The sequence below is a fragment of the Sapajus apella genome, unplaced genomic scaffold (assembly GCF_009761245.1).
Source record: "Sapajus apella isolate SASKATOON/1434 unplaced genomic scaffold, GSC_monkey_1.0 scaffold10, whole genome shotgun sequence".
Classification (NCBI taxonomy): Eukaryota; Metazoa; Chordata; class Mammalia; order Primates; family Cebidae; genus Sapajus; species Sapajus apella.
Genome location: NW_022436950.1, coordinates 7,245,502 through 7,271,818, shown reverse-complemented (window position 1 = coordinate 7,271,818; position 26,317 = coordinate 7,245,502). Strand labels below are relative to the sequence as shown.

General features: G+C 58.7%; 2 protein-coding genes across 2 annotated transcripts in view; one reads left to right on the top strand and one right to left on the bottom strand.

The window, feature by feature from the left end:
- Positions 1–232: 232 nt before the first annotated feature.
- Positions 233–6,871, top strand: SNORC (secondary ossification center associated regulator of chondrocyte maturation). Its single transcript, XM_032277889.1, has 3 exons — positions 233–464; positions 6,431–6,613; positions 6,718–6,871. Exons 1-3 carry the CDS (start codon positions 392–394, stop codon positions 6,825–6,827), a joined length of 366 nt encoding a protein of 121 aa, XP_032133780.1. The 5' UTR covers positions 233–391; the 3' UTR covers positions 6,828–6,871.
- Positions 6,872–9,155: 2,284 nt separating this feature from the next.
- The window catches only part of NGEF (neuronal guanine nucleotide exchange factor), a 46,404-nt gene continuing 29,242 nt past the window's right edge, over positions 9,156–26,317 (bottom strand). Inside the window, exons 4-13 of the mRNA XM_032277885.1 lie at positions 24,471–24,631; positions 22,633–22,785; positions 21,217–21,346; positions 18,185–18,259; positions 15,381–15,470; positions 14,120–14,283; positions 13,455–13,610; positions 12,392–12,471; positions 11,561–11,665; positions 9,156–10,141 (exon numbers count right to left, since the gene is read on the bottom strand). Coding sequence (XP_032133776.1) covers positions 9,951–10,141; positions 11,561–11,665; positions 12,392–12,471; positions 13,455–13,610; positions 14,120–14,283; positions 15,381–15,470; positions 18,185–18,259; positions 21,217–21,346; positions 22,633–22,785; positions 24,471–24,631 — 1,305 coding nt within the window. The 3' untranslated portion in view covers positions 9,156–9,950. The remainder of the gene's footprint in view (positions 10,142–11,560; positions 11,666–12,391; positions 12,472–13,454; positions 13,611–14,119; positions 14,284–15,380; positions 15,471–18,184; positions 18,260–21,216; positions 21,347–22,632; positions 22,786–24,470; positions 24,632–26,317) is intronic.

Here is a 26,317-nt window from a genome sequence, read left to right as displayed (position 1 = left end):
GATGTCCAGGAGTAAGTGTGGGGGGGTGTCTGTGTTAGGGCTGGAGAGAGACAGAGCACAAGCAATTTCCTCTTTCCAAGAGTGGGGCTGCTCCCAGGTTCAGGAAAGCGTGTCTGTTCTGTGAGCTCTTGCTCTGTGTGTGTGTGTGTGTGTGTGTGTGTGTGTGTGTGTGTGTGTGTGTTTTGTGTGTGTGTGTGTGTGTTTTGTGTGTGTGTGTGTGTGTGTGTGTGTGTGTGCGCGCGCACGGGGGGCGGGCACGGTGTCCCAGGAGGACAGAGTTTGCATTGATGAAAACCTTTCCCAGCCCTTTGATGCCTTTCTCACTGCCCTGAAGTTAGCCAGCCCAGTCTTCCGAGCGTCCTGCCCGCCGCTGTGCTCACTCCTGGCCAGGATGGCCTCCTGTCTGGCCCTGCGCATGGCGCTGCTGCTGGTCTCTGGGGTTCTGGCCCCTGCGGTGCTCACAGGTAAGGAGCGAAGGTCCCCGTCTCTGCCACCACCAGCCTCCCAGGGCCGATAACCGGGGCCAGACTCTCCAACGTCCACTGGGGAGGAAGCCCCCTCACAGGAGACGGGACAGCCATTTGGGGTGATTCTGCGAAAAGCTCTCGTGAGACCGGCTGGCAGCGCTGTGTGGGATGGAAGTCTCCGGAAATCGTTAGCGGCAGGGATAACGACCTCTGAAGAGGGAGGATGACCTGGGGGCAGGCCCAGAGATGTTTCGATGTTGGGGGGACACAGGAATTGCTCTAGCACTTCAAAATCTGAAGTCTCCCAGGTCTGGGAGGCAGCCGGGGGCGCCAGGCATGGGGCAAGCAGCTGAGGGGCCCAAAGAACGCAGAGCCTTGCTGGTTACTTTTCAAAAGCTTCCCTGCTGATTTCTGTGATGTCCTTAGAGAATGAAGGCCCAGGTACTGTCCCCATCTAGGGAAAGGTTCCAGAGAGAGAGAGAACACAAGGCCCAAGATCCCTCTGCAAAATGGCGTGGACCTCTGGGCTGAGATCAGAGTGGCCGGGTCTGGGGTCCCATGAGAGGGAGGCCTCCGGCAGGCTCCCAGGGGTCCTGTGTGGGGGAAGCGGGGGGTGGGGGGGAACCTAGCCCAGGCTGGCTTCAGAGCCTGAGAGACAAAGGGCACAGACGAGTCCCAGGTGGTCTTTTCTCCCGCTGGCCAGAAGTTGGACCAAAGGGCAGCCGGCCTCTGTGTCACAGTTGCGGGTGTCCAGGTGCCTGCAGCCTGGGCCTTCTCAAGGGTGCCTGTGGGCCGGGTGACAGAAGTGGACCACAGTCATGAGAGCACAGGCTGAGGAGGGTTGCTGGGGGATGACAGGCCTAGGGAGACGCCCTTGGCCACCCCCTGGGAGGCCTGGGTGACAGCGAGGAGCCCTGGGGCTATTGGCTTCTCCCTGCACACCCAGGAAGGAGCTGGAGGCCGGGGTGTGCTCAGCCTCTCGGCACCTTCCCCTCATCTGTAGGATGGGGACACCGCCACGCTCTGCCTCACTCGAAGGGGCTGTGAGGCCTCGTGAGTTCAGATGTGTGGAGCTTTCAGGATGGGCCCCGCATTCAGGTAGCGCTCAGTGAACATCAGGGGAATGCAGATTCCGTGGCCTCCTCCTGCAGCCTGGGAGGGTGCCAGCCTCCTTTGTGGTGGGAGAGGCGCCATCGAGCCATGCGGTGTCCCCAGGAGTGGGGGGAGGGTCCTAAAGGGGAAGGTGGTGTCTTCCCTGGCTTGGATCCCGGGGCTGTGATCTTTGCGGCCCCCCTCACCAGGATGACGCTGGTGGTCCGTGTGGGCGGAGGGGGAGGCCCTGGCTCCTGACTGCTGGGCCCGGGGGCACTGCCTGTGCTCTGGCCCAGGTTCCGGCTCCTGTGTGGCTGACCCTCCCCACCCAGTCTGCTGGCCAGAGTTCCCAGGCCAGACTGTCCCTAATCACTGTGGGCTGGTGGGCTTCCTCTGCCACCACAGGATGCCTTGGGGACAGCCAGGACCTCACCTGGCCTCACCATCCCACTTTCCTCCATGTGTCCTACCAGGAGCAGGCAGGCCCCCGGGCAGGGGCCGGGGTCTCTGGGGCTCTGGCTGCTGTTCTTGCCATTTTGAGGGGAGGGGCGTTTGGGAGGCTCTCAGTACCCAGCCCTGGGCTGGGAGCTCTGAGCAGGTGTGTACCCCGGCCCTCTGCTCTGTGGGCTGGGGTCCTGTGGCAGACAGGAAGGGAAGGAGCAGCCTCGTGGGCTAAGGCCCAGGCCCCATCCGAGGCAGAGGCCCTCCCCGTCAGGGCCTGTGGCCTCAGCTCCTGAGGTGGGAGCAGGCCGGGCTTAGTGGGCCGAAGGCCAGGGCAGGGATGAAAAGGCCCTTCATGGCCCACACAAAGAGTGTCTGTGAGTGGCGGCGCCTAGCCTCAGGGCCCTGTGGTCAGAACAAACTTATTTACTGAAAGGCAGGGCAGCTGGGGCCAGTGTGGCTGGGAGAGAGCCCGTGGTGCCCAGGCCTGTGGCAGTGCCACCAGACCCCTGCTTCCCTGGGTCAGAGCGCCTAGTCATACCACAGAACTAATTCTGATCAATGGAGTCTGGGCCTTATTACTGCCCAGGCAGATGGAACTTTCTCAGGGTCCTCCGTGGCCCCACCCCTTTGCCACCCTCACTTCTGTCCCCCTAGCCTGTTCACTGCTTGCCCAGCATGCCATGAGTTCCGTCCTCCACACCTTCGCTCCCGCCCCATCTCTGCCCTCCCAGACAGGACTCCTGCTAGGAAACTGACTGCTCTTTTCTGGACTTCCCAAAAGGATAGATTTGGGGGAGGATGGGAATTACCTTTCAGCTGTGCTTTCCCTTCTTACTGGAGTAAATTCTAGAAACAGATGAGGATAAGAAATGCCTCGGCCCCTCCCCGGCAGTGGCACCCTTTTTCCTGGTGGCTCGGTGGCTGAGTACAGGCTGTCATCATGAACACGTGTGTCTGCCACTTGGGCACCAGCCTAGGTTGGCAGGAAGCTGGTGGCCCCTGGGGCCCTGGCTGCTTGGGTGCAGATAGGTCCTGGGCCAGCTGTGAGGGATTCCTGTGACAGGACGGCCAGCGGCTGCAGACACATAGCAACTGGGCCTGTGTCCAGAGCGCCCCAGGCCAGGGACAGCAGCTGAAGATGCTGATGTTCGAAGTTACCTCCTTGTGGAAGATGCTTGACCGCATAGCCTGAACCCCTACCTCACAGGCCAGGAAGGTGGAGTTGGGACATGAAGTCCAGCTGCTGGGGCCCCAGGGTGAGAGCCCGAGGGAGCAAGGACAGGCCCCAGCCCTCCTGATTAGAAAGTTTCACGGCCTGGCTGGCAGGAGGGGGCTGTGTACAGTGGGAGGAGGCCGGGGCAGGTATGTCTGGTGCTGGGGGGCAGCAGACAGAGGCTGGGACACGGGAGACAGACGGGGACAGGGCTGGAGTGGAGCTCCCCACTGCCCTGCTCAGAAGGCACCCTCAAGGGTGGCAGCTCACCACTGCTGGGCTGGCCCTGGGACTGAGCCCTGCCACTCCTCGTCCTGAGCTCAGGGGTGATTCCCACAGATGCCACCAGCGTCAACTGAGCCTGGTACCCAGCAGCCCTGTAGCGGCCTCTAGATGCAGGGAGGTGCCTGCCTGTCGGTCTGCCTCGGGTATGTCATTTGTCCATTTCTCTGGGGAGACAGGTAGTCGGTGAGCCTAGATCCTGGCGCCTGCCAGGCGGTGGGCACACTCAGGCCTTTTTCCTGCCCAGCCCCCAGAAGCCTGAGGCAAGCACACCTGGGAGGCCTGGGGCCTTCCATGGAGGCTTCGAGGCTGCAGACGTCTGCCTCTCAGGCTGAGACATGGGAGGCCTGGCTGGGTCACCACCCCCTCCTCTCAGGGTGGGCTTCAAGGTTGGCGGGAGGCTGACAGACACCAGTGCCACAGTCCTTGGGCCCCTCGGGAGGGAAGCCTCCCCCAGGTGTGGGCCAATGGGCCTTCCATCCCTGGGTCCTCCTGCCAGAGGTCTTTTCTGGAAAGGGGTTCTGCCTTGGGCCAGACCTGGGGAATGTGGAAGGTCAGCTGAAAGGTCAGCAAGCCGAGTCTCAGAGCTGAGGCTGGCAACCGAGAGGCCCAGGAAGCCAGGTCCTGCTAACATTTTATTGTGGAAAGATTTTAGGTTTACAGAAAAGTTGCACACATAATCCAATCAACTCCAGGGGGCCATCTAGCTAGTCTCGCCAACTGCCAGCATTTTGCCACATTGCTGAATCCTCTTTCTATCTGAACGCTGAGTCATTTGAGAGTAAGTTGCAGGAGTCATGCTCCTTTGCCCCTAAATTCATCCGAAGAACAAGGACATTCTCTTACACATCAGAGTCAGCTATGAAAGCCAGAAAATGAGTACTGAAGGCGTCCTAAGCCACACCCTGTTCAAACTTCACCAGCAGACCCCAGCGTCTCCGATCACAGGCCCGTTCCTCCCCGTGCAGGAACACACCTTGCACGGAGCTGTCTCCCTCGTCTCTGATCTGGAACCTTCAGCCTTTCTTTGATTTTCCTGACTGTGACATTTGGGAAGGCCCAGTTATTCTGACTGATGCTGAGTCTGGGTGGGCTGATGTTTCTGCGAGTTTGCCCTAGATGGACACAGTTGGCCGGAAAACCCTGGAAGGACCTGTGTCTTCTTGAGCATCCTCCTCTCTGGGTGCTGGTGAGCCTAGGAGGAGGGCATGTATCTGGCTTGACTCTGTGCCCATGCCCCAGCGCTCAGCGATGGAACCCGCAGGGACAAAAGGTACCCTAGGGTTGCAGGCTGGCCTGTGTGACCTGTCGGCACAACGGCAGCCTCCTGCCCAGTTTCTGGGCAGCACAACCACTCCTGCAACTGTCCAAGTCTTCACCTCCAGTGCTCACCACCGCGGCACCTGACTTCCCCAAACCTTGGTTTTCTCGTCTCTGAAATGGAGATAGAAGCAGTTCCCACACCAGAGAAGCTGGAGTCAAAGAGAGGAGATGTCGGGACACCCCCCAGCTCATCCTAGGGATCTGCTCGAGGGTCGGGTGTCTGGATCACAGTCTCTATCCTAGTTGAGATGAGGGCATGAGGCCTGCCACTGTGGCTCATACCTGTAATCCCAGCACTTTGGGAGGCCAACGAGGGCAGATCACCCGAGGTCAGGAGTTCAAAACCAGCCTGGCCAACATGGCAATACCCCATCTCTAGTAAAAATACAAAATTAGCCAGGCATGGTGGCAAGCGCCTGTAATCCCAGCTACTTGAGAGGCTGAAGCAAGAGAATTATTTGAGTCCCACAGGTGGAGGTCACAGTGAGCTGAGATTGCGCCACTGCACTCCAGCTTGGGCCACACAGCAAGACCCCATCTCAAAACAACAACAACAACAACAAAAAAAAAAACCACAAAACGCTGAGCGATTAGGGCATGGGCAGGCCCTGCCCTGCTAACACTGTGATGTCCGCTGGTCTGGCTGGGCTGGAGAGGCCAAGAGCCAGCCAACCATCCCCATCTTGAGCTTTCCAGCGTTTCTGGGGCCTCCTGTCTGGTTGTCCGGGAAGAATGGCCCAGGGCTGGGGTGGTGGGAGGGGGAGGACAACGGGGGTGGGCTGGCTGGTGAGGGGCACAGGGCCCTGTTATCACGCAGGTGTCTCAGGCTGTGCTTTCTGTGGGACCTGAGAATGTCTCCTTCCTGCTCTCTGGTCCCTGGGTACCCTAAATTTTGCTAACTCCCAACCCTATGGGCAGAGAAGGGCTTTGGGGGGGCACCTCCCTTACACTGACCAGGCACTCCTGCCCACCCACCAGCCCTGCTCTTCAGGAGGCACCAACACACTGGCTTCAGCTTCTTAGGCTACAGAGGCCCCGGCTGGGCCTGTGCCCTGCGGGCCCCACACCTGGTGCAGGGTGGGGCCAAGGCAGGGAAGCGGAGTGCCTGTGCCCCTAGGGTTCCCCATGGGCCTCTCCTCCCACTCCCTGCAGCAGTGGAGCCCCCAAGGATAGCAGCCTCTTCCCAGGATGAAGGCTGCTGTGTCGTCTGCCCTGTGGGGAGGGAACCCTCACAAGTGTCACTTCACCCAGGCCCACACAGCCCTGCAGTTCAGCTGAATAGGCCAAGCCCCTGCCCAGGATTTCAGGGCTTGGGCCCATGTTCCCTGCCTCTGCTGCCAGCCTAGCGTTCTCATGGCCTTCTGAGGCCCTTATTCCCTCTTCTGGAGCAGCCTGGCCCCAGAAGCCACTGTGGGGTGACAGGCATGCGGTCTCCTAGTTTTGGGAGGCGATTTCGAAGCTGCCTTGCCTGGGAAATGAGAGGGCCAGTGCAGCGCTGGGCCCAGACCTCTCACACAGCGCCACATGCAACTTGCTTAACCTAGAGGTGGGGGTCACGTCCTGTCGGTTCTGTCACCTGCGGCCCGAACGCCTCTCCTTGGCCTTGCAGATGAGGGTCCGCAGGAGCCTGTGCCCACGCTGTGGAACGAGCCCGCCGAGCTGCCGTCGGGAGAAGGCCCTGTGGAGAGCACCAGCCCCGGCCGGGAGCCCGTGGACACCGGTCCCCCAGCCCCCACCGCCGCGCCAGGACCCGAGGACAGCACCGCGCAGGAGCGGCTGGACCAGGGCGGCGGTACGGGCGGGGCGGGGGCGGGTAAGAAGGAGGGGCGGGAGCGCGGGGAGGAGGGCCGGCCGGGGCGGGGGCCGGCGAGTGACAGGGTCCTCCGTCCTCCGCAGGGTCGCTGGGGCCCGGCGCCATCGCAGCCATCGTGATCGCCGCCCTGCTGGCCACCTGCGTGGTGCTGGCGCTCGTGGTCGTCGCGCTGAGAAAGTTTTCCGCCTCCTGAAGCCAATAAAGGGGCCGCGCCCGGCCGCGGCGCGAATCGGCTGCACTCCCGGCGCGCCCGTGTGTCCGCGCGTGCAGGTGTGCCAGAGCGTGAGCGCGCAGGCGAGCGCGCAGGTCGGGGTGCGCGCGCGCGGGGTGGTGAGGGCAGGCGTCGTGCACGTGCGTGGGGCGGCGAGGGTGGTCGTCGTGAGCGCGCGCGGGGCCAGCGGCGCGCCCTCACTCCCCGCAGGGGCTCGCGTGAGCGTGAGCGCACGGCCAGTTGGAGCACGGGTGCGTGCGGCGTGCACGTGAGCGCGCGCAGGACCGCACCGCTCGGCATCCGCGTGCACCACGGCTGGAGTGCCGCGTGAGCGCGCGGTGCGCGTGCACCGGGGCCGCCAGGGTGCCCGAGCTGGTGAGCGGCCGGCGCTCTTAAGCCCGGTCGGGTGCACGGTCACGGCCAGAGCCACGGGCGGCCAGTTCTCTCGGCGCCGCCTCCCCTGCTTGGGCCCGGGCCTTGGCGCTCGCTGCGCTCACCGCGTTCCCCAAGGCCTGGCCTCCATTCCGCTCCGCTGAGGTCCAGAACGTTCCGTGAGGAGGGAAGCAAGAGGGTTGGAAAGGCCGACGGAGACCCCGAGGCCTGCGGCTGCCTAAGGCCGGGCTGGGGGAGGGCGGCGGCGTCGGCGCTTCCAGCCAGAGGCCGCGTTATTTTGGGGGACGTCTTGTGACTCTGGGCCCCACAGCAAGGGCCCCACCCGCGGGCTCAGACCCGCAGCCCCAGTCCCCCCGGGAACCCCGCTGCCCAGGGAGCCCCGGGAGCGGGATGAGTCGACGGCAGACTCCAGGCGCTGCCCGCCCTGCTTCCCACGCTCACCCCCGGGCCTGGCTGGGCCGAGCCGGCAGCCGCCACGCCAAGGGTTCGTCTGTTCAGGGAGAGAAAACGGCTTTCCCAGGTCCACTCACCCCACTTCACCCGCAGAGCGTGGGGGAGGAGTGAATGAGGAACCGCCTGGCCCACGGTCCCCACCTCGAAAGCATTTAGAGATGTGAACTTTGATTCTGTGATCATTTAACCTTCGGCTTAGCAGGGAAGTGGGAACTTGGTCCCCACCCCAGTCCCCCGGGCCTTTAGACGGAAGGCCGGGACAGTTTGGAAGCCAGCAGACCCCTTGAGGGCAGCTTAATGCATCTGGAGATTCCAGAGTGGGATGCTGCTGGAGGGCAAGCTGCTCCTCTCTTTTAAAAAACTATTTTCTCCTGCAGCTATTTTGGCCTCTTTGGCGTGCCTGAGCTCCCCATGGCACCATTTTCTGCCATGACTTTTCCCTCTGGACACTCGAGGAGCCCAGGCGGTGTCCAGGCACCTCTCACACACTGGGGCATGGGGCCAAGGCCTCAGCCGAGTCTTTGTTAACAGTTTCCGACTCCACTGGTCTCCCCAAAACACACCTCTAAACGATTCTGCTTATAAAGGAGTGCTATGAAATGGGCCTATTTTCCTAATCGGTTAACTTATTTCATCTCACATAACTTCGAGTAACCAAAGCCATCATTACAGCAGATGATCCAACTCAATTGCATCACAAAGCACAGGGACCAATGGCCACCCACTCCTTCCCAACCCTCCCCTCCAGGGATCAGAGATGGCCCCCTCTTTCCCCACTCTGCAATCACTCCCCAACCAAGGGGTGCATCACGAGCCTGTCACGGGGACCAGGGGGCACTCCCTCGCTGGTGGAACCAGTGTCACACCTGTGCATCCCTGATTCTCAGAGGCTCTGAGGTCTCAGGACTGCCAAGCACCCTGCTGTGGCCTGTGGGAAGACACTACAGAGTCCACTGGATCTAAATCAAAGGCCTGTTCCGGTGAGCAGGGAAACTGTCCTGGCAGAGAGCGTGGTCCTGGACACGCAGGACCCCTCAACACGCTGGGACGGAGCTGGGGCAAGGGGAGGGGCTGCAGCTCTGGGTAACGGAAGGTGTGAAGGGCCTAAGGCCTGTGTCTGGGTCGTGCAGAAGTCCCAGCCCCACGCCTGTGCTTAGATCCCCTGTAGGGCCCCCACCAGGGACACCTCAGGGCCTCTGTGGCCTTCCCAAGCTATGTCCTCACTGCCACTGCAGCAGAGGGGCATCCGCAGCTCCCCCAAACAGTCCCTTCTGCTTCTGGAGTCTACAAGTGTAGCCCAAATCCACTCCCATGCTGAGGTGAAGCCCAGCTGCTCCCCGCTGCTCTGGAAACCTCCTCAAGCCCCTCCTTTTGGAGAAGCCTCCACCGGCCTTGAAGGGGTGCTCCTCTCTCCCTGCCTGGAACCAAACACCGCCTTCCTTTGTGTACCAGGGCAATAAAGAGTAGACCTTTATCTCCTTTATTTTATATATGATGCTTCTTTTAATGCAGCCAAAAGTGATATTTGCTTTTCTCAGAACCATAATCGATACAAGATGCAGTGGCCAATTCATTCCTTAAAACACCTGGGCTCCTTAAGGGACCAGAAGACACAAGTTACATCCAGCCATCAGGGAGCCAGAGGCGGGAGGGGTCCCCAGCCAAGCTCTGGCAGGCCTGTGTGGAGCAGGGCCTGACCGTGCAGCCAGAGGCTGGCAGAGGCCCAGGGAGGGGTGGACAGAGGCGGCTGGGCTCTCAGTCCTGTGAACCAGAGACCAAGGGCTGCTCATCAAGCTCCGTCAGGCAAGGGCGGCCCCACCTGTGCCCTGTGGATTCTAACTGCTTCCAAGGTAGAGGAGGACGCGTGCAGGAGATCATGTCAATTGTCACCTTCTGCCTGCCTCCCATAGGGACACTCTGGGTTGGCAGCCTCTACCAGACCCTGGGGGCCAGGGGCTGGGGAGGCCCTGGAGTGTGCCCACTCCCTTCTACCCCCTCAGAGGCACGAGGAGGGTGGCGTAATACTGCTGAAACCTTCTTGATTACAAATGCATCAGGAGAGGCGTGGGCACCCTTTATCCGGTTTTCGAGCAAGGGTCCAAGACACGTGAGCACTCACTGTGTCGGCAGGGATGAAGCCCGGGCACCCGAAGCCAGATCGTGCCACCTGGGGAGGCGCTGGCCTGTGCTTCCCAGAGCCCCCCACCTTCTGTCGGGGTCGCCTGCAGGCCCTGCTCCCGCCAGCCCCCTGAGCGGGGGTCATTGCCGATTCCGGCTGCCCAGCTTCCTGCGGTCCTTGTTCTGACTGCGCTGAGGGTCATCCATCTTGTGGACACGGAAGCATTCCTTGAGATTCTGGGACCGGATCTTGGGATTCAAGATCTCTTCTGTCATGGAGCTGGGGAACCAGCCTCTCTCCTGGTCATGTAGACGCTCGCCAAAGATCCACCCTGTGCAGGGAGGGGAGGGAGGGAGGGTCAGGCACTCCTGCAGGGCAGGGGCTGCACAGAGGCTCCTTTCCAGCCCAGCCCCCATCTGTGTGTGGGACACTAGGGGGTCCAGCTGGCCTTTCCTGAAAGGCAGGGGCTCTGCACACCTCTGCCAAGACTGGATTCACCTCCATAAGCTGGGAGGTACGTGGGCACCTGCGCAGAACGAGGCCTGCTCCGTCCCACGCAGTTCCACATTGACTTTGGAACCCACTCTGGGACTCTCAGCAATTCTATGCTACCCTACCGAGCCCAGGAGACCCCAAGGGCCACTCCAAAAAGCTGGAGGTGCTCAAGGGGCCGGTGGGGGTGGCAGCTGAGCACGCGGGTGGCCGCCTGGACGTGTCATCCACCTCTTGTTGGGCAGATCCTCCCAGGTGTGGCCTCCCGACGGCCGGCATGGTCAGTGGAGAGGGCCCATCGCAAACTGGCAGTGCCAGGAGTCGCAGCGTCACCTGCCTTCTCCCTGCCGTTTCTCCACCCCTCCCCTTCTCTGGAGACCTCCAGGTCTTTGCTCAGAGCCTGCAGCTGACCTGTAGTGTGTCCCAACCTGGGGGCTAAAAGGCCTGGGGCGTGCCCTCTGCAGGTCTCATTTGGGAGGGGAGTAGGCCAGTTATATTCTGTGGGAAGAGGGCAGGAGAGCCCCTGGGCCTTTGGGGGCTCAAAAGAGGGACTGCCTGGAGGAGGCCTCCCCCGGAGGTCACAGCCTGAGGCCTTCTACCGGGACCTGGCAGGAGAGGAGCTGGGAGGGAAAATGCTGCGGTTCACTCTGGGGATTTGGATCAGGAGCAATTACTGTAGAAACAGGGATGTGATTTGAAAAAGGAAAGGGGGACCGTGTTCAACTCTGTGGGGCTGGGAGGAACTTCACTGGGTTCTGATGACACCAGCAGGGGCAGCCAGGAGCTGGGGGCGGCTTCCTGGCCCACATGGGGTACCGAGCCTGGGGGTCACAGGCTTACCTGGAAGCTTGCTGCAAATACAGGGCTGGGGCGGGGTCAGGTCAGGGTTAGGATGTTCCTGGTTGTCCTCCCTCCCCCTGTGATGGGGGTTCCGAGGCCAGGGCCAGGGGAAGGGGACACGGAGCCACCACTTGGGCTGAGCCCACTGTGAAGGAGGAACGGTGGGGCCTCCCAGCTCTAGGGAAGGACAGGGGAGGTACTAAAAATGATTCCTCCTCTCGGCCGAGGAAAGGCCAATGAAGCCAGGATGGGAGGTGTCCAAGCGGAACATCGCAGGGAGCGAGAGACAAGGTGGGCCACCGCCCCACCTGCCCATCAGCCAGCAGTGGCATCCCCTTCTCCACCTCCCCCTCATCCCTTGCCCGGCAGGGCTCCATGCGGCACCCCTGGGGGCTCCAAGGGGAGGTCCCGGCCTCACCATCATCAGTCTTGTCCAGGATGTTGAGGATGTCCGCGAGCTCCAGCGTCAGCTCGTCTGGCTGCTGAGCCATGTACGGGTGCACGCATTGGACCTGGGGGCAGTCTGAGGGACAAGAGGCACAGGCACGTCCCCACCACCGCACCACCCACCTGCCTGCTCCCACTAAGCCCGTGGCTGATCCCTGCCTAGAATGGGAAAACTCCCATAGCAACTGAATAAGGCTCGTCTGAGGAAGAGGAGGGTTTGTTTCCAGAGAAAACATTATTAACATAGCCAGGAGTTCTGGGAAGAAACACATGAAAACAGGCTGTGAGGTGGCCTTTGTTTAAACTTCAGAAGGAAATTTTGTAGCTGAAACTACAGGCATGCACCACCATGCCTGGCTAATGTTTGTATTTTTAGTAGAGATGGGGTTTCGCCATGTTGGCCAGGCTGGTCTCAAGCTTCTGACCTCAGGTGATCCACCCACTTCGCCCTCCCAAAATTCTGGGATTACAGGCGTGAGCCACTGCGCCTGGCATTTTTGTATTTAATAAGCTTTTTGGGCACCTGGCAACCCTAAAATAGCACTGGAGTTTGGTCCAAATTCCTCCTGGTGACTTTGTGGCACCTGTCACTTAAGGCCCGTCTAATATTCGTACAACGTGGGCATGTCAGATTCCTGGCTAGTACTGTTTCCACTGGAAGCAGTGCCTGGGGGCCCATGCGGGCCTCTGTGATGACCGCTCAGGGAGAGCTCCCTCCAGGCAAGCGCACGCGTGCAGGCGGCAGCAGCAGGCAGGGCCGGCCCAAGCACACATGGCGGCCCCTTACCCACGGGTGACTTACCCAGCAGCCGGGATGTGAATGAAACAAACTTGGTCCTCCTGTTGGGGGCCAGTGAGGTCATCCAGCGCTTCATCTCACTCCTGGCACAGGGAAGAGGACAGTGCCCCAACTGCAGAGCAACAGCGGCCCCCAAGATGTGCGCCAGGCTTCCCAGCTAGCTGCCCCTCGGATCCGCAGCCACCGTCCTGAGCACCGCTTGAGCCCACCCCAGGGACGGCTCGGGAGAGCCACAGAAATGGGCTGGTCCAGGGTCTGACACACACAGGAACCCACAGAGGGACAAGGGAGTGCCCCCATGATGTTCCCGTGTGAGGCTTTCCAAAGTCAGGCCGTGAGGGTGAGCCTGAAAGGTAACGGCCCCCACCAGGTAATGCACAAGAGCACACTCTTTGGCCACAGCCACGCCACCGAAGCCACAGTTTCTCATCCCCACGGGTCCTGCCCTGGTCCACGTTAGCTGCAGCCTCAGGTCTGGGCAGGGGAGGCTATCTGGTGAGTTGTGGGTGAGGGGCAGCTTCGGGCCCGTGGCAGGAGAGTGGAGCCTCAGCTCAGCAGGCCCCGAGGGAGTTCCAGGCTCAGGGCCTGCAGAGCGTCTCTCCCCACACTTAGCTTGCTTGTCCCTCTTGGGGGGCCTAGGCCTGCCGGGCAGGGGTCCCAGCTGCTCAGAGAGGTGAAGAGATGAGCTCAAGGCCACACAGCAAGTGGGCAGGCAGGGGGAGGAGGATGGTAGTTCCCTGCTCAGCCTGACTGGAGGTTCTAAAACGGCCCATCCAAAAAGAGAGACTCACCTGGAATCTGAAGCCCCGAGGGAAAACACACACACGCACGCACGCACGCACGCACGCACGCATACATGCACACGCAGGTACACGCACCCACGAAACTGCAGCCACCCCCAGAGGCCTCACAGAAAGCACTGCTGCAGGGTCTGGATGGGAAGGACTGCCAGGTCAGCCCCACGAGGGGCGTGCGTGGTGCCTTGTTCCACCTGGAGACAGACCTATGAGCATCAAGGCCACACCGAAAGGTGCCACCACCGGGCATGCGACGGCGAGGCACTCACTGAGAGGTCGCCTTTAGCATGTAGGTGGCCTCCCGGTCGTCTGCGTTCTCCAGCAGCCGCAGGATGAACACGTTGGCCAGCGTCTGGCCCTGGTCCTCCAGCTCCTCCACGCGCAGCAGGCCCCGAGGGGCTGAGTCAAATACCTGGTACTTGTCTCTGGAGATCAGGGAGAAGGGCAGGCGTGTCAGCCCCAAGGAGGCTTGTGGGAGTCCCAGGAGAGCCCCACTTGGCAGGCCAGCGAGCCTGGCTCCACAGCGCTGGCCAATCTTCACTTCCTTCCGAAGCTCCCACCTGAACGCCTGTCTCCCACACCCCAAAAGGGTGACCCATCCCAGGTGCTGACAATGGACAGCACCACGGTCCTGCCAACCCTGACGACCCCACCATGGCTGCCCTGCTGAGCGCTCACTATGTATCAGACGCTGGGCCCTTCACAGCCCTAGGAGTAAAACCCCTGATTTACAGGAGGGGAAACTGAGGCTTAGGGAAGTGAAACCACCTTGGCTAAAAGCCCAAACCTGGGCCACAGCAGAACAGACCTTTAAACGTGACCCAAAAGCCCAAGCTCTGTCCCGATCCCCGCTACACCCAGGCCATAATCAGACCCAACGCCCAACACGTTCCTCTGCCCAGCAGAGCGCCTGTCACCCTGGGCCCTGACTCACCCTGGAATCTGCCGGCAGATCACCAGCAGGTCATTGAACAGGAAGAGGTAAATTTCGTGGAAGAGCTTCTTGGTCCGCAGGGTCCGGGAGGTCTTGGGGCCCGACATCTGCTGCAGCTCACCCTGCTTCAGCAGCCAGCGGGAGTGGGAGATGATGGGCACCGACTGTGGTGGAGAGAGGGCATCAGGCGGGCTGTGCCCATAATGTTCCTCTCCAGGACACGCCCCCGGTGCTGCATCTGTCACATTCCCTGACGCCTGCCCAGGGCCCCAACACATGAGGCACAAGTGGAGGGAATGGCGGAGTTCTGGACGGATGCAGAGAGATGGCGGAGCTGTGTGTGTGTGAATGTGCACCCCTGTGGGCATGAGTGTATTTTGCATGTGCTTTTGTGCATGTGGATTTGTGTCTCTGTGTGTGGACTGTGTTCTGTGCACCCCCATGTGAGCTTCAAGTGTGTGTGCGTGTGTGCACTGCTGTTGACGTGTGTACGTGTGTGCACTGCTGTGTGGACACCGTGTGTGCCTGTGGGTGTGGCGGCTGGTATCTGCCATCATTGCCCCCACCAAGCTCTGCCTGTTGGATGCAGAATCAGAGAAGGGGCTGAGTTCACAGTGGAGAGGAAAGAATGGGACTCATGGGGCAAGGAGGCCAGGCCTGCAGCTGGACAGTCACTCAGCGGATGATAAGGCTCAGGGCAGGCACCTGGCACCCGGCGACATGGGATGCCCAGGAGACCACCTTTGCCTCCTTGAGTGGAGCTCAGCTCCCAAACCAAGCCTGACCTTAGGGACCCTCTGTGGGCACAGTGTGCTGATGTGCCCAAGTTCCCAGAAACTCTGGCCGCAGGGGCCCTGAGGGGCTCACGAGTCCCTGAAGTTTTCTGTAACGTTTCAGGGAGGTTGGTAACTCCAGAGCCTCCTGGTTTGAGAATCCCTGGAGTAGCCCCCACCACACCCTCCATGTAAACTGACTGCTTAAGGCCACGCAGCCGGCAGCTGAGAGCGGGATCCACACCCCTCGTCCCTCTGGCTGCACACCAGCCCCACACTCCCGTCTCTCAGGAGACAGGTCTGGGCCACCATGATGGTATTTGATGCCTGGCAGCAGGCAGGGTGGCTTCAGCTGGGGAGGTCAGGGGGCCGGGGTGACCTAAGCGTGGCCAGTGACCAAGGACCTAAGCAAGGCCAGCCAGGCCCAGTGATCTACGCCGCTGGGGCGGGGCTCGGGGCACAGGCTCACACCAGTCTCTCCGGTTCACCTTGATCTTGAACTCCATCTTCTTCTGAATGCTGATCATCTGCTCCGTGCGGCTCATTTTCCTGACACCCTCGTTGCACGCCTTCACCACCTGGGACAAGAAGGAGGGCACATCAGGCCACCACAGCCAACTGTCCCAGCCCCTTCCTTCTGTTGGCTCAGGCCCCAGAAAGGGCTGAGTGGCCACTGTGACCAGGCACTGTGCCCACAGCTGAGGCCGGCCAGCCAGTCTCTGTTGGGCTGGAGCTCCTCTTTCTAGTGCCTCATGGGACAAAGGCGAGTGGGAAAACCTGTTAGTCCCAGTGGAGAAAGTTGCCTTGCCCTTGGTAGGAAGCAAACTCCAGAAAACACATGCATGAGGCATCCCTCCTCCTCTGCAGGTGGGACGGACCAGCAAGGCTCCGGGCTGTTCTCCCCACACCCTCCTGGGAGGCAGCCCAGGCACCAAGGGACCTAACAATTCCACAATTCCTGGGACTCCTGAGGACTCGTTCTGAAGAAAGAAAACTCCATACTGACACACAGGGCCTGGCATGGGGCCAGGCTCGCCACAGGCTCTCAGTCAGGGTACATCAATGAGCACCATGCCCAGAGACGCGTGAGCAGGGAGCTCCCTGCAGTGTTGTCTAGAATGAGAAACACGATCATCAGCCCCAACGGCCATCAACGCATTTGACTAAAATAATTATGATCTACGCATATATGCAAGAACAGAAATCCAGGAGCGAGGCAGGGACGCCACATGCACTCGAATGCGGAGCAAAGCTGCTTCTGAGCCACAAGCCCTTAGAATACAGTGGTGTGTGTGCTGTGTGTGCCGTGTTTATGCAGCATGTGCTGTGCATATGTGCAATGTGTGTGTGTACTGTGTACACATGTGCAGTGTGTACTGCCTGTGATATGTATGTGCCACGTGTGTGCTATGTGTAAGCATGTGCTATGTGTATGTGCAGTGTGTACTGTGTATGATAGGTATGGGCCGTGTATGTGCTGTGTGTACTGTGTGTGATGTGTATGCTATATTTGCAGTGTGTACTGTGTGTGACATGTACAGTGTGTACTGTGTATGTGCCATGTGTACTGTGTGTGATAAGCATGCGCTGTGTGTATGTGCAGTGTGCACTGTGTGTGATATGTGTGGGCCGTGGACGTGCAGCGTGTGCCCTGTGAGTGTGCTGTGCAGGTGTGTGTGCACAGGGTCTGTTTGGGACAAGCTGCAGCATGTCAGCAGGGAGGGTGAGGTGGCTGGAGAAGTTTACTGTTTTCTTCTTATTTACTAGCATTTTCTGAGTTTTCTGGTATTGAGTATAATTATTTTATAAATCAAAGAAAAAATAAACCTTTATTTTTAAAAAGCAAGCTATTAGAAACAAGCGTATACTTTTCATTATAAGGAAAATGAAGATGAAAGCAGAAAATAACTTAAAACAATAGAGAATGTACCCCTAGCCCAGGGCTGACCTCCCGGAGACCCTTCTGGGGCACGTGGGCCCCACACAGGCCATGGTGGCCGCTGTCTGGTGGGGACTGGAATGAATTCACATCTGGTAAGTAAAAGGGAAGTTGTGTTTCCAGAGGTGGGCGTGGCCCCTATAGACGCTGCCCGCCTCACAGGCCATGATGCTCCCAGCTGCCCCGCTTGAGGCTCGGGCCTTCCCCACTAGGCACAGCATGTAACTGCCAGAGGAACTGTGGTAGCTAACTGGTCTGGGAAGGGACAGGGGAAGAGGCCTGAGGTGGGAACCAACTGCATTAGGGTAGGAAGTCCTCATGTCTCCATGTGGCTGAGAATGGCCATCAGATGCCCACCGAGAGTGATATTCTTTTTACTAGAGTGACAAAGAAGTGGAATAGGCATCCCTCGCCTTGCTCTCCATCATGATGGCGTCACTGGCTCAATGGAGGTTCCCCAGCACAGCTGCCAAAAGTTGGCTCTTAGCTCCAGCTGAGGCCAGGAACCAAATGCAGCAGAGCTCCTGAGGACTGAAACGTACTCGATGGCCCTTCCTGCAAAACCCCTGCCCTGCTCCAAACCTCAGGAGGAGCCATCTCTCTCTGAGGATCAGATGATCCAGAGAAAGGGTCCTTGCACTCTTGGGCAGTGCCAGTGAATCCTCTCCCGGAGATGCAAAGGGGCGGCTGATGAGAGGAATCAGTGCCTGTGCATGACCACAGAGCTCCACACTGGTGAAGTGTCCTGAGGGCCATGTTGCTGTCCCCACATCCATGCCAGCCACAGTAACAGACAGAGGGCGGGCATGTAAGGCTGGAACGGGGAAGCAGGGTGAAGCAGGCTCTACCCAAGCCACACCTGATGCTTTTTTTAAGCTCCAGTGACTCTTCTGGATTGCAAAAGCAAATTTTATTTTTTATCTTTTTATTTTTTTGGAGACAGAGTCTTTCTCTGTCGCCCAGGCTGGAGCGCAGTGGCGCAATCTTGGCTCACTTCAACCTCCGCCTCCCAGGTTCAAACGATTCTCCTACCTCAGCCTCCCAAGTAGCTGGGATTACAGGCATACACCACCATACCCAGCTAATTTTTGTATTTTCTTGGTACAGGTGGGGTTTTACCATGTTGGCCAGGCTGGTCTTGAACTCCTGACCTCAAGTGACCCGCCTGCCTTGGCCTCCCAAAGCGTTGGGATTATAGGCGTGAGCCACTGCGCCTGGCCTACAAAAGCGAATTTTAAAATGAATTTGCATTTTCTAAAAAGACACACGGATACGGGGAGCAGGGCCGGGAAGGTGCGCCTGGATGAGGAAAGCAGTGGATTGGGACGCCGCACACGAGGAGGCCAGGCTCACCATTTCCAGCTCCTTGTGGGCGTCCAAGGCAGTGCACTCCCGCTCCGAGCTCTCTTCTACCCTCTTCAGGATGTTCTGCGCACAGGGAAAGGCTGCGTTAGCTTTCGTCTTTTCTGACCTCTCCTCCCATTTCCCACCTTGACCGTGGCAACCTCCCTACTGCACCAGTTGAGTCCCTTGCTGCAGCGCGCGCGCACACACACATACACATAATGCATACTTCAAGCACACCGTATACACATGCACACTGCACACACATGCACACACATGCATACATGCACGCAAGCACACATGTGTATGTACACCTGCATGCCCACACACTTACACACATGCATGCATACATACGTGCACACACACACAGCCTCCAGCTGATAAATGGAGGGCAAGAGAGCCGGCAGGTGAGGCATCCAGCAGTGAGGACTGTTGTGCTCAGTCAGGGTCAGCTCTGTCCCCAAGGGGAGCTAAATGCTTATGGGACAGGGGTAGGGGGACCACGGGCTTCCCTCTCCTCCCTGGGACCGTCTTTTGGCCCCAGGGCTTTGCTAACTTTGGTTTTATCCGTGAGAGTGTAAGAAAGAGTCTTTCCTCCAATTGTTCAATTTTCTTCAATTAACAAAAATTCATGCCCATACTGCTTTCACCTGTAAGTTACTACCTTGGCATTGCTTTATAAACTCTACCTGGTTTCCTCCTAGCAATCCTTGCTGTGCTCATGTTTTCTGACTGGCTTTTGTCCTATAAGTAGGCTGGGTGCATCTGAGCACCAACAACCTGTCCTCCCAGCTGCCACGTGCCATGGTGGCACCAGGTGCCACCCCTGACAGCAGCCCAGGCCTATCTTGTGGTCACCTGCCTGCCTCTGCCTAGCAGCCAAGCCAGAGACCTTTGAGACTCACAGCCATCTCCCTGCTCCTTCCTCCCTGTATGTGGTCACCACACTTGTCACTAACTGTCCTCCTACTTCCAAATCCCTGCTCAACAGCACAGTCCAGGTGCCATCTTTTCTCCCAGGAATAAAAGCTGCATCTGACCAAGTGGCACTGTGGCCTTGGATGCAGGGCAGTATGGGTCCCTTAGCCTGTGCGTGCTCCCCCATGCCAGCCTCCTCAGCGTGTCCCCAGCATGCTACCTATATGGGGACTAGCCGTTCTCTCTGGAATGGCCCCCAACCCACCACCCTTTTCTCTGGGCCCTTCCCTGAGCGCCCACCCTATCCCATCCCCATTCCACTATTTCCTAATCACCCCATTTCTATCAGTTTTATTTATTTATTTATTTATTTATTAAGATGGGGTTTCACCATATTGGTCAGGCTGGTCTCGAACTCCCGACCTCAGGTGATCCGCCCACCTCAGCCTCCCGAAGTGCTGGGGTTTCAGGTGTGAGCCACTGCGCCCAGCTTCCAATTGGTTTTAATCTTATTGTTGGTTTTCATCTTATAGAAGCTAAGATTTTAATATCTCCATATATGTACTTTTCCTATAAAATGTCCTAAAATTTTTTTTCTCTGCATAATTAGGAAACGTTACTGTCTTTTGCTCCACTTTTTCCAAGTTGGAAGGGTATTTCCCATGGAACTGCGTTCATCACGGTGTCTTCTGGTGTGGGGTCGCGTCCCGGCTGTGCCCTCATGTTGGTATCTCCCGTTTGCCCTGGGCTGGGGCTTCTTCCCGCACCTGCTTCCTTGGCCTCATGCTCCCAGGCCCTTTCCTCCCAGGTCGGGACTCCCCTCTGCAATTCTGCCGCTTCCGGAGCAGCTGCCCCTAGGTCTTTGGCCTCTCACCTGTCTGACCTCTGACCTCTGCTACCTGTGGCTCCCAGGTCCCCCTCAGCTAACGCCCCTCAGGGCCACAGCTATACTCCACACCGTCCACTGCATCGACCCAGCTGCCAAAGGCTCCCTCTGCCCAGGGCATCAGTAGACAGGGCCCCAGTACCTGTTAGGCAGAGGGGGTCTCCGTCCTGCCTCCCTCTTCCGGAAGCCCCATCCTCCCCAGGCTCCCAAGGCTCCAGCTCTGTGGGTTTCCTCCTCCCTCACGGTCGTTCCTTCCAAGTCCTGGCTGTGTCCCTGAGTTTGGTCTCAGGCCCTTTCTCTCCTTCCTTGGTGGCCTCTTTGATTAAATGCCACCTTGATGCCAACGGCGCCTGCCCGACCTCTCCCTTTAACTCTGACCCCTGATACTGAACTGTCCAAAGTCTCCTCAAACTCAGCTCATCCTGCCCTGAACCCTGAGCCCTCCCCGCCCCAAGTCCTCCCCGGTTCAGCCACAGCCGCGCACCCCCAAATTGCTCAAGGTAAAAGCCGAGGAGTCACTCTCGCTTCTTCTTTCTCAGCAAGTCGCTGATTTCAATTCCCCGGCATCCCCGCCGGACCCCCACTTCCTGACCCAGCCCCAGTGGCCGTGGAATTCCTTCCCCATTTCCATCACCCTCCGGAGCAGCCAGGGCCAGCTCCTAAAAGTGGGTCCAATCAGGGGACTCCCGCCACATTGAGGACAGGGCCCAATGTCTTCCCTGCACCTCAGGCCCCGGTCCTGCCTCTGTCTCCATCCCCACACCCACTCCTGTCCCCATCACATTCCTGAGCTCACTGCTGGTCTTTCTGCCGGTGAAACTTGCAGTCCCAGGGCCTTGCACCAGTGGTTCCCTCGGCTGAGAACGCTCTTTCCTCCACCCGCCCCCACCAGCTCCTCCTGTCAGCCAGGTCTCAGCTTACATGTCACTCATCTTTCCTGACCTACCTCAACCCCTGCAACTGGCAGTGGCCGGCCAGCCAGCCACCCCTGTGGTGCCGGCCCATTTCACTGTCCCCACAGGCTTCCTGGCTGTGTGTGGGTCGCTCTCTCCCCTCTGCGTGGGGCTCCCTGGAAGCAGGGGCTGTATCCTCACTGACCAGAAACGTGCTTGGTGCACATGGGAGGAGCTTAGTTAGTATCTATTGAACCGATAGACCTAGAAAGCTGACAGGGTCCTGGAATGAGCACGGGAAAGGCTGGGAGCCCCACCTGTGGGTCAGGGGGAGGAGGCTGTACCTGGACCAGCAGCTTGAGGCGCGTGATCCTCTGGAAAGGCAGGATGAGGAAGGAGGAGAAGGGCAGCCCCTTGCACTTGGGGTCGAGCTCTAGCTGCGCAATCAGCTCCCGAAAAGCCGCCTTCTCCTGGCTGGGGACACACACATGTGGAGTAGGTCTCTGGGCTGCAGGAGGCATGAACTGGGGACTCCTCCTCCCCATCCACAAACTCCTGGGATCCAGACGACCCACGGGCACGGGAAACACATTGATTTCTTTTGGGCAAAAGGAAAACAGACTGTTCACATACAAGTGAAATCACAGTAGTGGCTCCACGTGCCTGGCCTTGAAGACTCAGCACAGCATGTTGTGTGGGGGAGACACACAATGAGATGATTTTACCCAGTGGGAAGCCGTGGCAAGGTAAACCGGCAAACCCGCTTAGTGACAGGAACGGGCAGCAGGCTGGGGACACCTCCAGGACAGCCTGTGCCATTTCTGACAGGTAGGCTTAGCAGTGGGCCAGGCCACAGTGCTGACGCTGACAAGGGCGGGAGAGCTGGAGGTGAGCCTGGCCCCATGCAAGTCGGCAGGGACCCGCGCCCTGCCTGTCACTCCGTGTCTGCACTCACGTGGCAGGGTGGGCTCTCGGGCGCTGTGAATGGTTCCTGTCCTGCTGCATGCTGGCCTTCTCAATGTTTATCCTCAAAACTAGCATCCTGATTCCCTCCAATTCCAATTTCCCTACGCCTACTGTTAAAACGTCCAAATGCCCAAAGACCCAAGCTTGAAACCTGCACCATGAGCCCCATGGCTTAGTGGAAAGGCCAGTGGAGTGCAATGTGCAGACGCCATGACTGGAAAAGTCCCTCGGCGCTTCTGCGGGGAGCCAACACGACCTCCCTGGCTGACCCCAGTCGCTGAAGCAGGGAACCTCAGTGCAGAGGGTTCCGAAGAGGCACACTGGCTGGAAAATTACCTTGTCAACTAAACCTCAGAGAAGGTTTACAGAATGGGCAGATCAGCAATAAATGCCCAGGCGCTGCTAGATGGGCCCCACCAAGACTCCTTCCCACCCGTCTCTGCCCTTGTCACTAGTGCAAACCCAGTCTCTGATGTCCTGGGCTTTGAATTGGCCACTTGACCTCACGCTTCCTTTCCTAACTGCATGGAGCTCTGCTCGGCCACTGGATCCAGGTCCAGTGGGTGCTGTGCTGATTCTCTTGGGGTCTGGCTGGGCTCATATTTCTCTAGTGACACCAGAACCCCCTGGAACATGCCGGATTGGGATACTGTCACCACCCTGGCTGACTCCTGTGGCCCACGTGGACCTTGGGAATGCAGAGGTGAAGGACCATGAGGCGCACTGTGTAAGGAGCTTGGGCCAGCACTGGTGTGGCTGCCCTGGGTGCCGATTCCCTGGCCGGGCACACTCACAGCAGCTGCTTGTAGGTCCGCTCCTGGTAGGTCTGGTTGCTGACGTAGGTGATGTAGACGGAGAAGTGGTCAGCTGCGTAACGGTACACGATGTCGCACACGTCGGAGATGACGATGTTCTCCTCCATCCGGTGCTCCAGCTCCAGGAGAAACCTGTGGGAGGCAACGGCTTGGGTGGAGGGTGCCCGGGCAGGAGGGTGCTGGGGTAGGGTCAGCAGTTGTCTCGCCAAGGGCAGCGTGCAGGCCTGGCTTAGATACACCGGTGTGCACGGCCAGTATACGGGCTGACAAGATCCGTCGGCGGGGCACCGAGCACGGGCGGTGTATTTGGTCATCTTGAAGAATGACTGTGTTTTCACGGGGCTGAGGCACTGGTAGCACTGAGACCTTATCTTTCAGCTATGTGCTGATGTGTTTGAGGATAAAATAGATGACCCTGGGGATCTGCTTCAGAAAGATCCCCCGGAGGGCAGGGACTGGACCCTGGGCTGACCTTTGCTGACGCTGGTGACCAGGGCACATGGGCGTCTACCTGTGCATGTTTGGAATTTTCCATAGTAAAATACAAATACATACATAAGTTCAGAGGTGCTGCAGCAGGGCCGGGCGTAGTGGCTCATGCCTGTAATCCTAACACTTTGGGAGGCTGAGGCGGGTGGACCACTTGAGCTCAGGAGTTCGAGACCAGCCTGGCCAACATGGTGAAACCCTGTCTCTACTAAAAATACAAAAATTAGCTGGGGGTGGTGGCAGGTGTCTGTAGTCCCAACTGCTCAGGAGGCTGAGACAGGAGAATAGCTTGAACCCGGGAGGTGGAGGTTGCCGTGACCAAGATCGCACCATGGCACTCCAGCCTGGGCAACAAGACCGAAACTCCGTCTCAAAAAAAAAAAAAAAGTGCCAAGGCAGAAGCCCAGGGGTCTCACAGGCCATTCTGGCCCCAGTCAGCCATCACCTCCCAAATCCACCAGACGGGGCTGCCACGAGGAGGTGGGGGGGTTGCAAATGGAAGGGTGGGTGTGAGTGCGACGGAGGGACCCACTTGAAGGCGCACAGAGAGTGAGCCGCTTCCAGGGTGCCACATGTGACGTTGATCAGATCCCCACTGCTTGGAGCCGGGCTGCGATAGGGTCTGCCTGGGTTCCCATCTGAACACCAGGCACTGTCCGAGCTGAGCCCCATGTGGCTTCTGACTGCAAAAGTCCAGGGCCTGCCCTGGGGAGGGCAAGGGCTCTTTCACCCTGGTCACACGGCCAGGTTCATTTCCTTTCACAGGACTCAATGAACAGACTTCTGTCTCCTCTTCCTCCGCTGCAGCTCAGCCCGGGCTTCGCCCAGTCCCCATTCCCGTGGCCGCTTCCACCAGCCATGGCAAACGCACTCAGGAGGCGAGGACGTGGGAACCCGGGACTGCACCCTGCACAAGGCCTGGGGCCCTGCATGCGCCAGGCTTGGGCTTTCTGCTAGGACAAAGAGCAGCTTACATGGACACCCTCAGTCCCTAACACAAGACTCCCGTGGACCTGCCTGGTTTCAACCTGTCCAACCACAGGTTTGATGCATGAGAGGGCTGGACTCATCATCAGTCTAACCTGGGGCCGGCAGGATGCTCAGTGCAGAGCTTCTCGGGGGGCACAGGTGCTTCTGGGAAGGGACGCAGGAGGCCGTGACCGGCCACCCTGCCAGGAGGGGCAGTGACATTTGGATTTTCGTCTCCATTTATTTATATTTTATTATGGAAAATTCCAAACATCTGGAATTAGAGAGGCCAGTGTCAAGCACTTGTGCCTCGGGCATGCAGAAGGGCCCTGAGGGAGGTGGCTGTCCCCCGTCCTTACCGCTCACTGACAGCCAGCACATCCAGGACGTTGGAGAAGAGGATGTGCGCCTCGGACGGGTGCAGGATCTTCCTCATCCGCTCGTTCTCCATGAAGTGGGACACAAGCAGGTTCAGGCTCTTATAGTAGGATGCCTCGGAAGTCACCAGCTCGAACATGGCCTGTGGCAGGGAGATACCACGGTTACTTCCCAAAGCTGGCCTTCCATGAAGGCGCTAGCCTCATGCTGAGACAGCGAGGAGCAGAGAGAGGCTCTGCAGGGAGCTGAAGGGGAAAAACGCCTGCTGCTGGGGCCTGGGATGCCACTGCAGGAGCAGGTGGTAACACCCAAGGCCGGGGATGGCAGTGACGCCACTCTTCCCAGGGGGCACACTGCCCCTCAGGTGACCGGGCACGGAGGCTACTCTCTGTGAGAGAACACTTACCATACCGACAACGGGAGACAGCCTGAGAACCAAAATATGAAACAAGGCAAAAGCAAGAGAGGGCAGGCTGGGCACGGTGGCTCACGTCTGTAATCCCAGCACTTTGGGAGGCCAAGGTGGGTGGATCACTTGAGGTCAGGAGATCGAGACCAGCCTGGCCAACATGGTAAAACCCCGTCTCTACTAAAAATACAAAAATTAGCTGGGCGTGGTGGCGCATGCCTATAATCTCAGCTGCTTGGGAAGCTGAGGCAGGAGAATCACTTGAAACCGGGAGGCAGAGGTTGCAGTGAGCCGAGATCAGGCCACTGCACTCCAGCCTAGGTGACAGAGTGAGACTCCGTCTGAAAAAAGAAAAAGGTCAGTCACACAACTGAGCCCGCACAGCTGCCAGCCGTAGGTCGGCCCATGCACCGGGTGTGGCAGTGGGTGTGAAAGTTAGCAGGCGGGAGGAATCCCATTCCTCCACGTCCAGAAAAGAAACGGGCCGAAGTGTCAAGCACGGGCATCACAGGGTGGAATCTGGCGGGGTGTTTACACTTTTTACCTTTTGAATCGCCTGAAAATTTTAACAATGAACATGTATCATGGTCTGATTTTATAATGGAACCAATAAGGCAATTTTCATTTTGAAAGATAGAAAGAAATCCATAACATGATCAGTGCTCCGGAGGTGCCTTTATTCGATGTCGTGATTATTACTGATTACTGGGTGTCTGAATAGCTGACCTAGGAACTAACAGCAGCTGTGCATTCCGCAAAGGCAGGCGGCAGATCCGGGCTCGCCTTCCTCCCTTGTTTACAAATAAACCCAATGACCCACCTTCCTCTTCCCTGTCACCCTCTGATATTCCCCAACTTAGGGCAGGTTCAGGTCCCACAGCCACTTCCCAGAAGGGACAGCATAGTGGGTTGAGCTGTGGCCCCACAGAAGCTGCATGCTAATCCCACTACCTGTGAATGGGACCTTATTTGGGAAAAGGGTCTGTGCAGACATAATTGAGTCAGGGAGTTCAACATAAGTTCAACCTGGGTTAGGGTGGGCCCTAAACCATGACAGGTATCTTTATAAAGAGGCTGAGGGAGATGTGACAATGTGCCACAGACACACAGAGAAGGCGCGGGCAGAGATAGGACTGCCGCAGCCACCAGCAGCTGGAATTGGCCGGAAGGATCCTCCGCAGAGCTGTCGCAGGGAGCACTGCCTGCCCAGGCTGTGGGAGAATCAATTCCTGTCATCCTCTGCCACCGGTTTCTGGTAATTTGTTTTGGCCACAGAGGAGGGATGGAAATACAGAGCAGTGAGGAGCCCAGGGTGGGGGTGAGGATGGGGGTAGGGTGGGGGTGAGGGTAGGGTGGGATGGGGGTAGGGTGGGGTGGGGGTAGGGGTGAGGGTGGGGTGGGGTGGGGGTAGGGTGGGGG

Excerpts from the sequence above, each read along its gene's own strand:
- SNORC (XM_032277889.1), top strand. The coding sequence starts at position 392 with ATGGCCTCCTGTCTGGCCCTGCGCATGGCGCTGCTGCTGGTCTCTGGG. Across the intron at positions 465-6,430 it reads GGCCCCTGCGGTGCTCACAG|ATGAGGGTCCGCAGGAGCCT; the intron begins GTAAGGAGCGAA and ends TTGGCCTTGCAG. Across the intron at positions 6,614-6,717 it reads GCGGCTGGACCAGGGCGGCG|GGTCGCTGGGGCCCGGCGCC; the intron begins GTACGGGCGGGG and ends CGTCCTCCGCAG.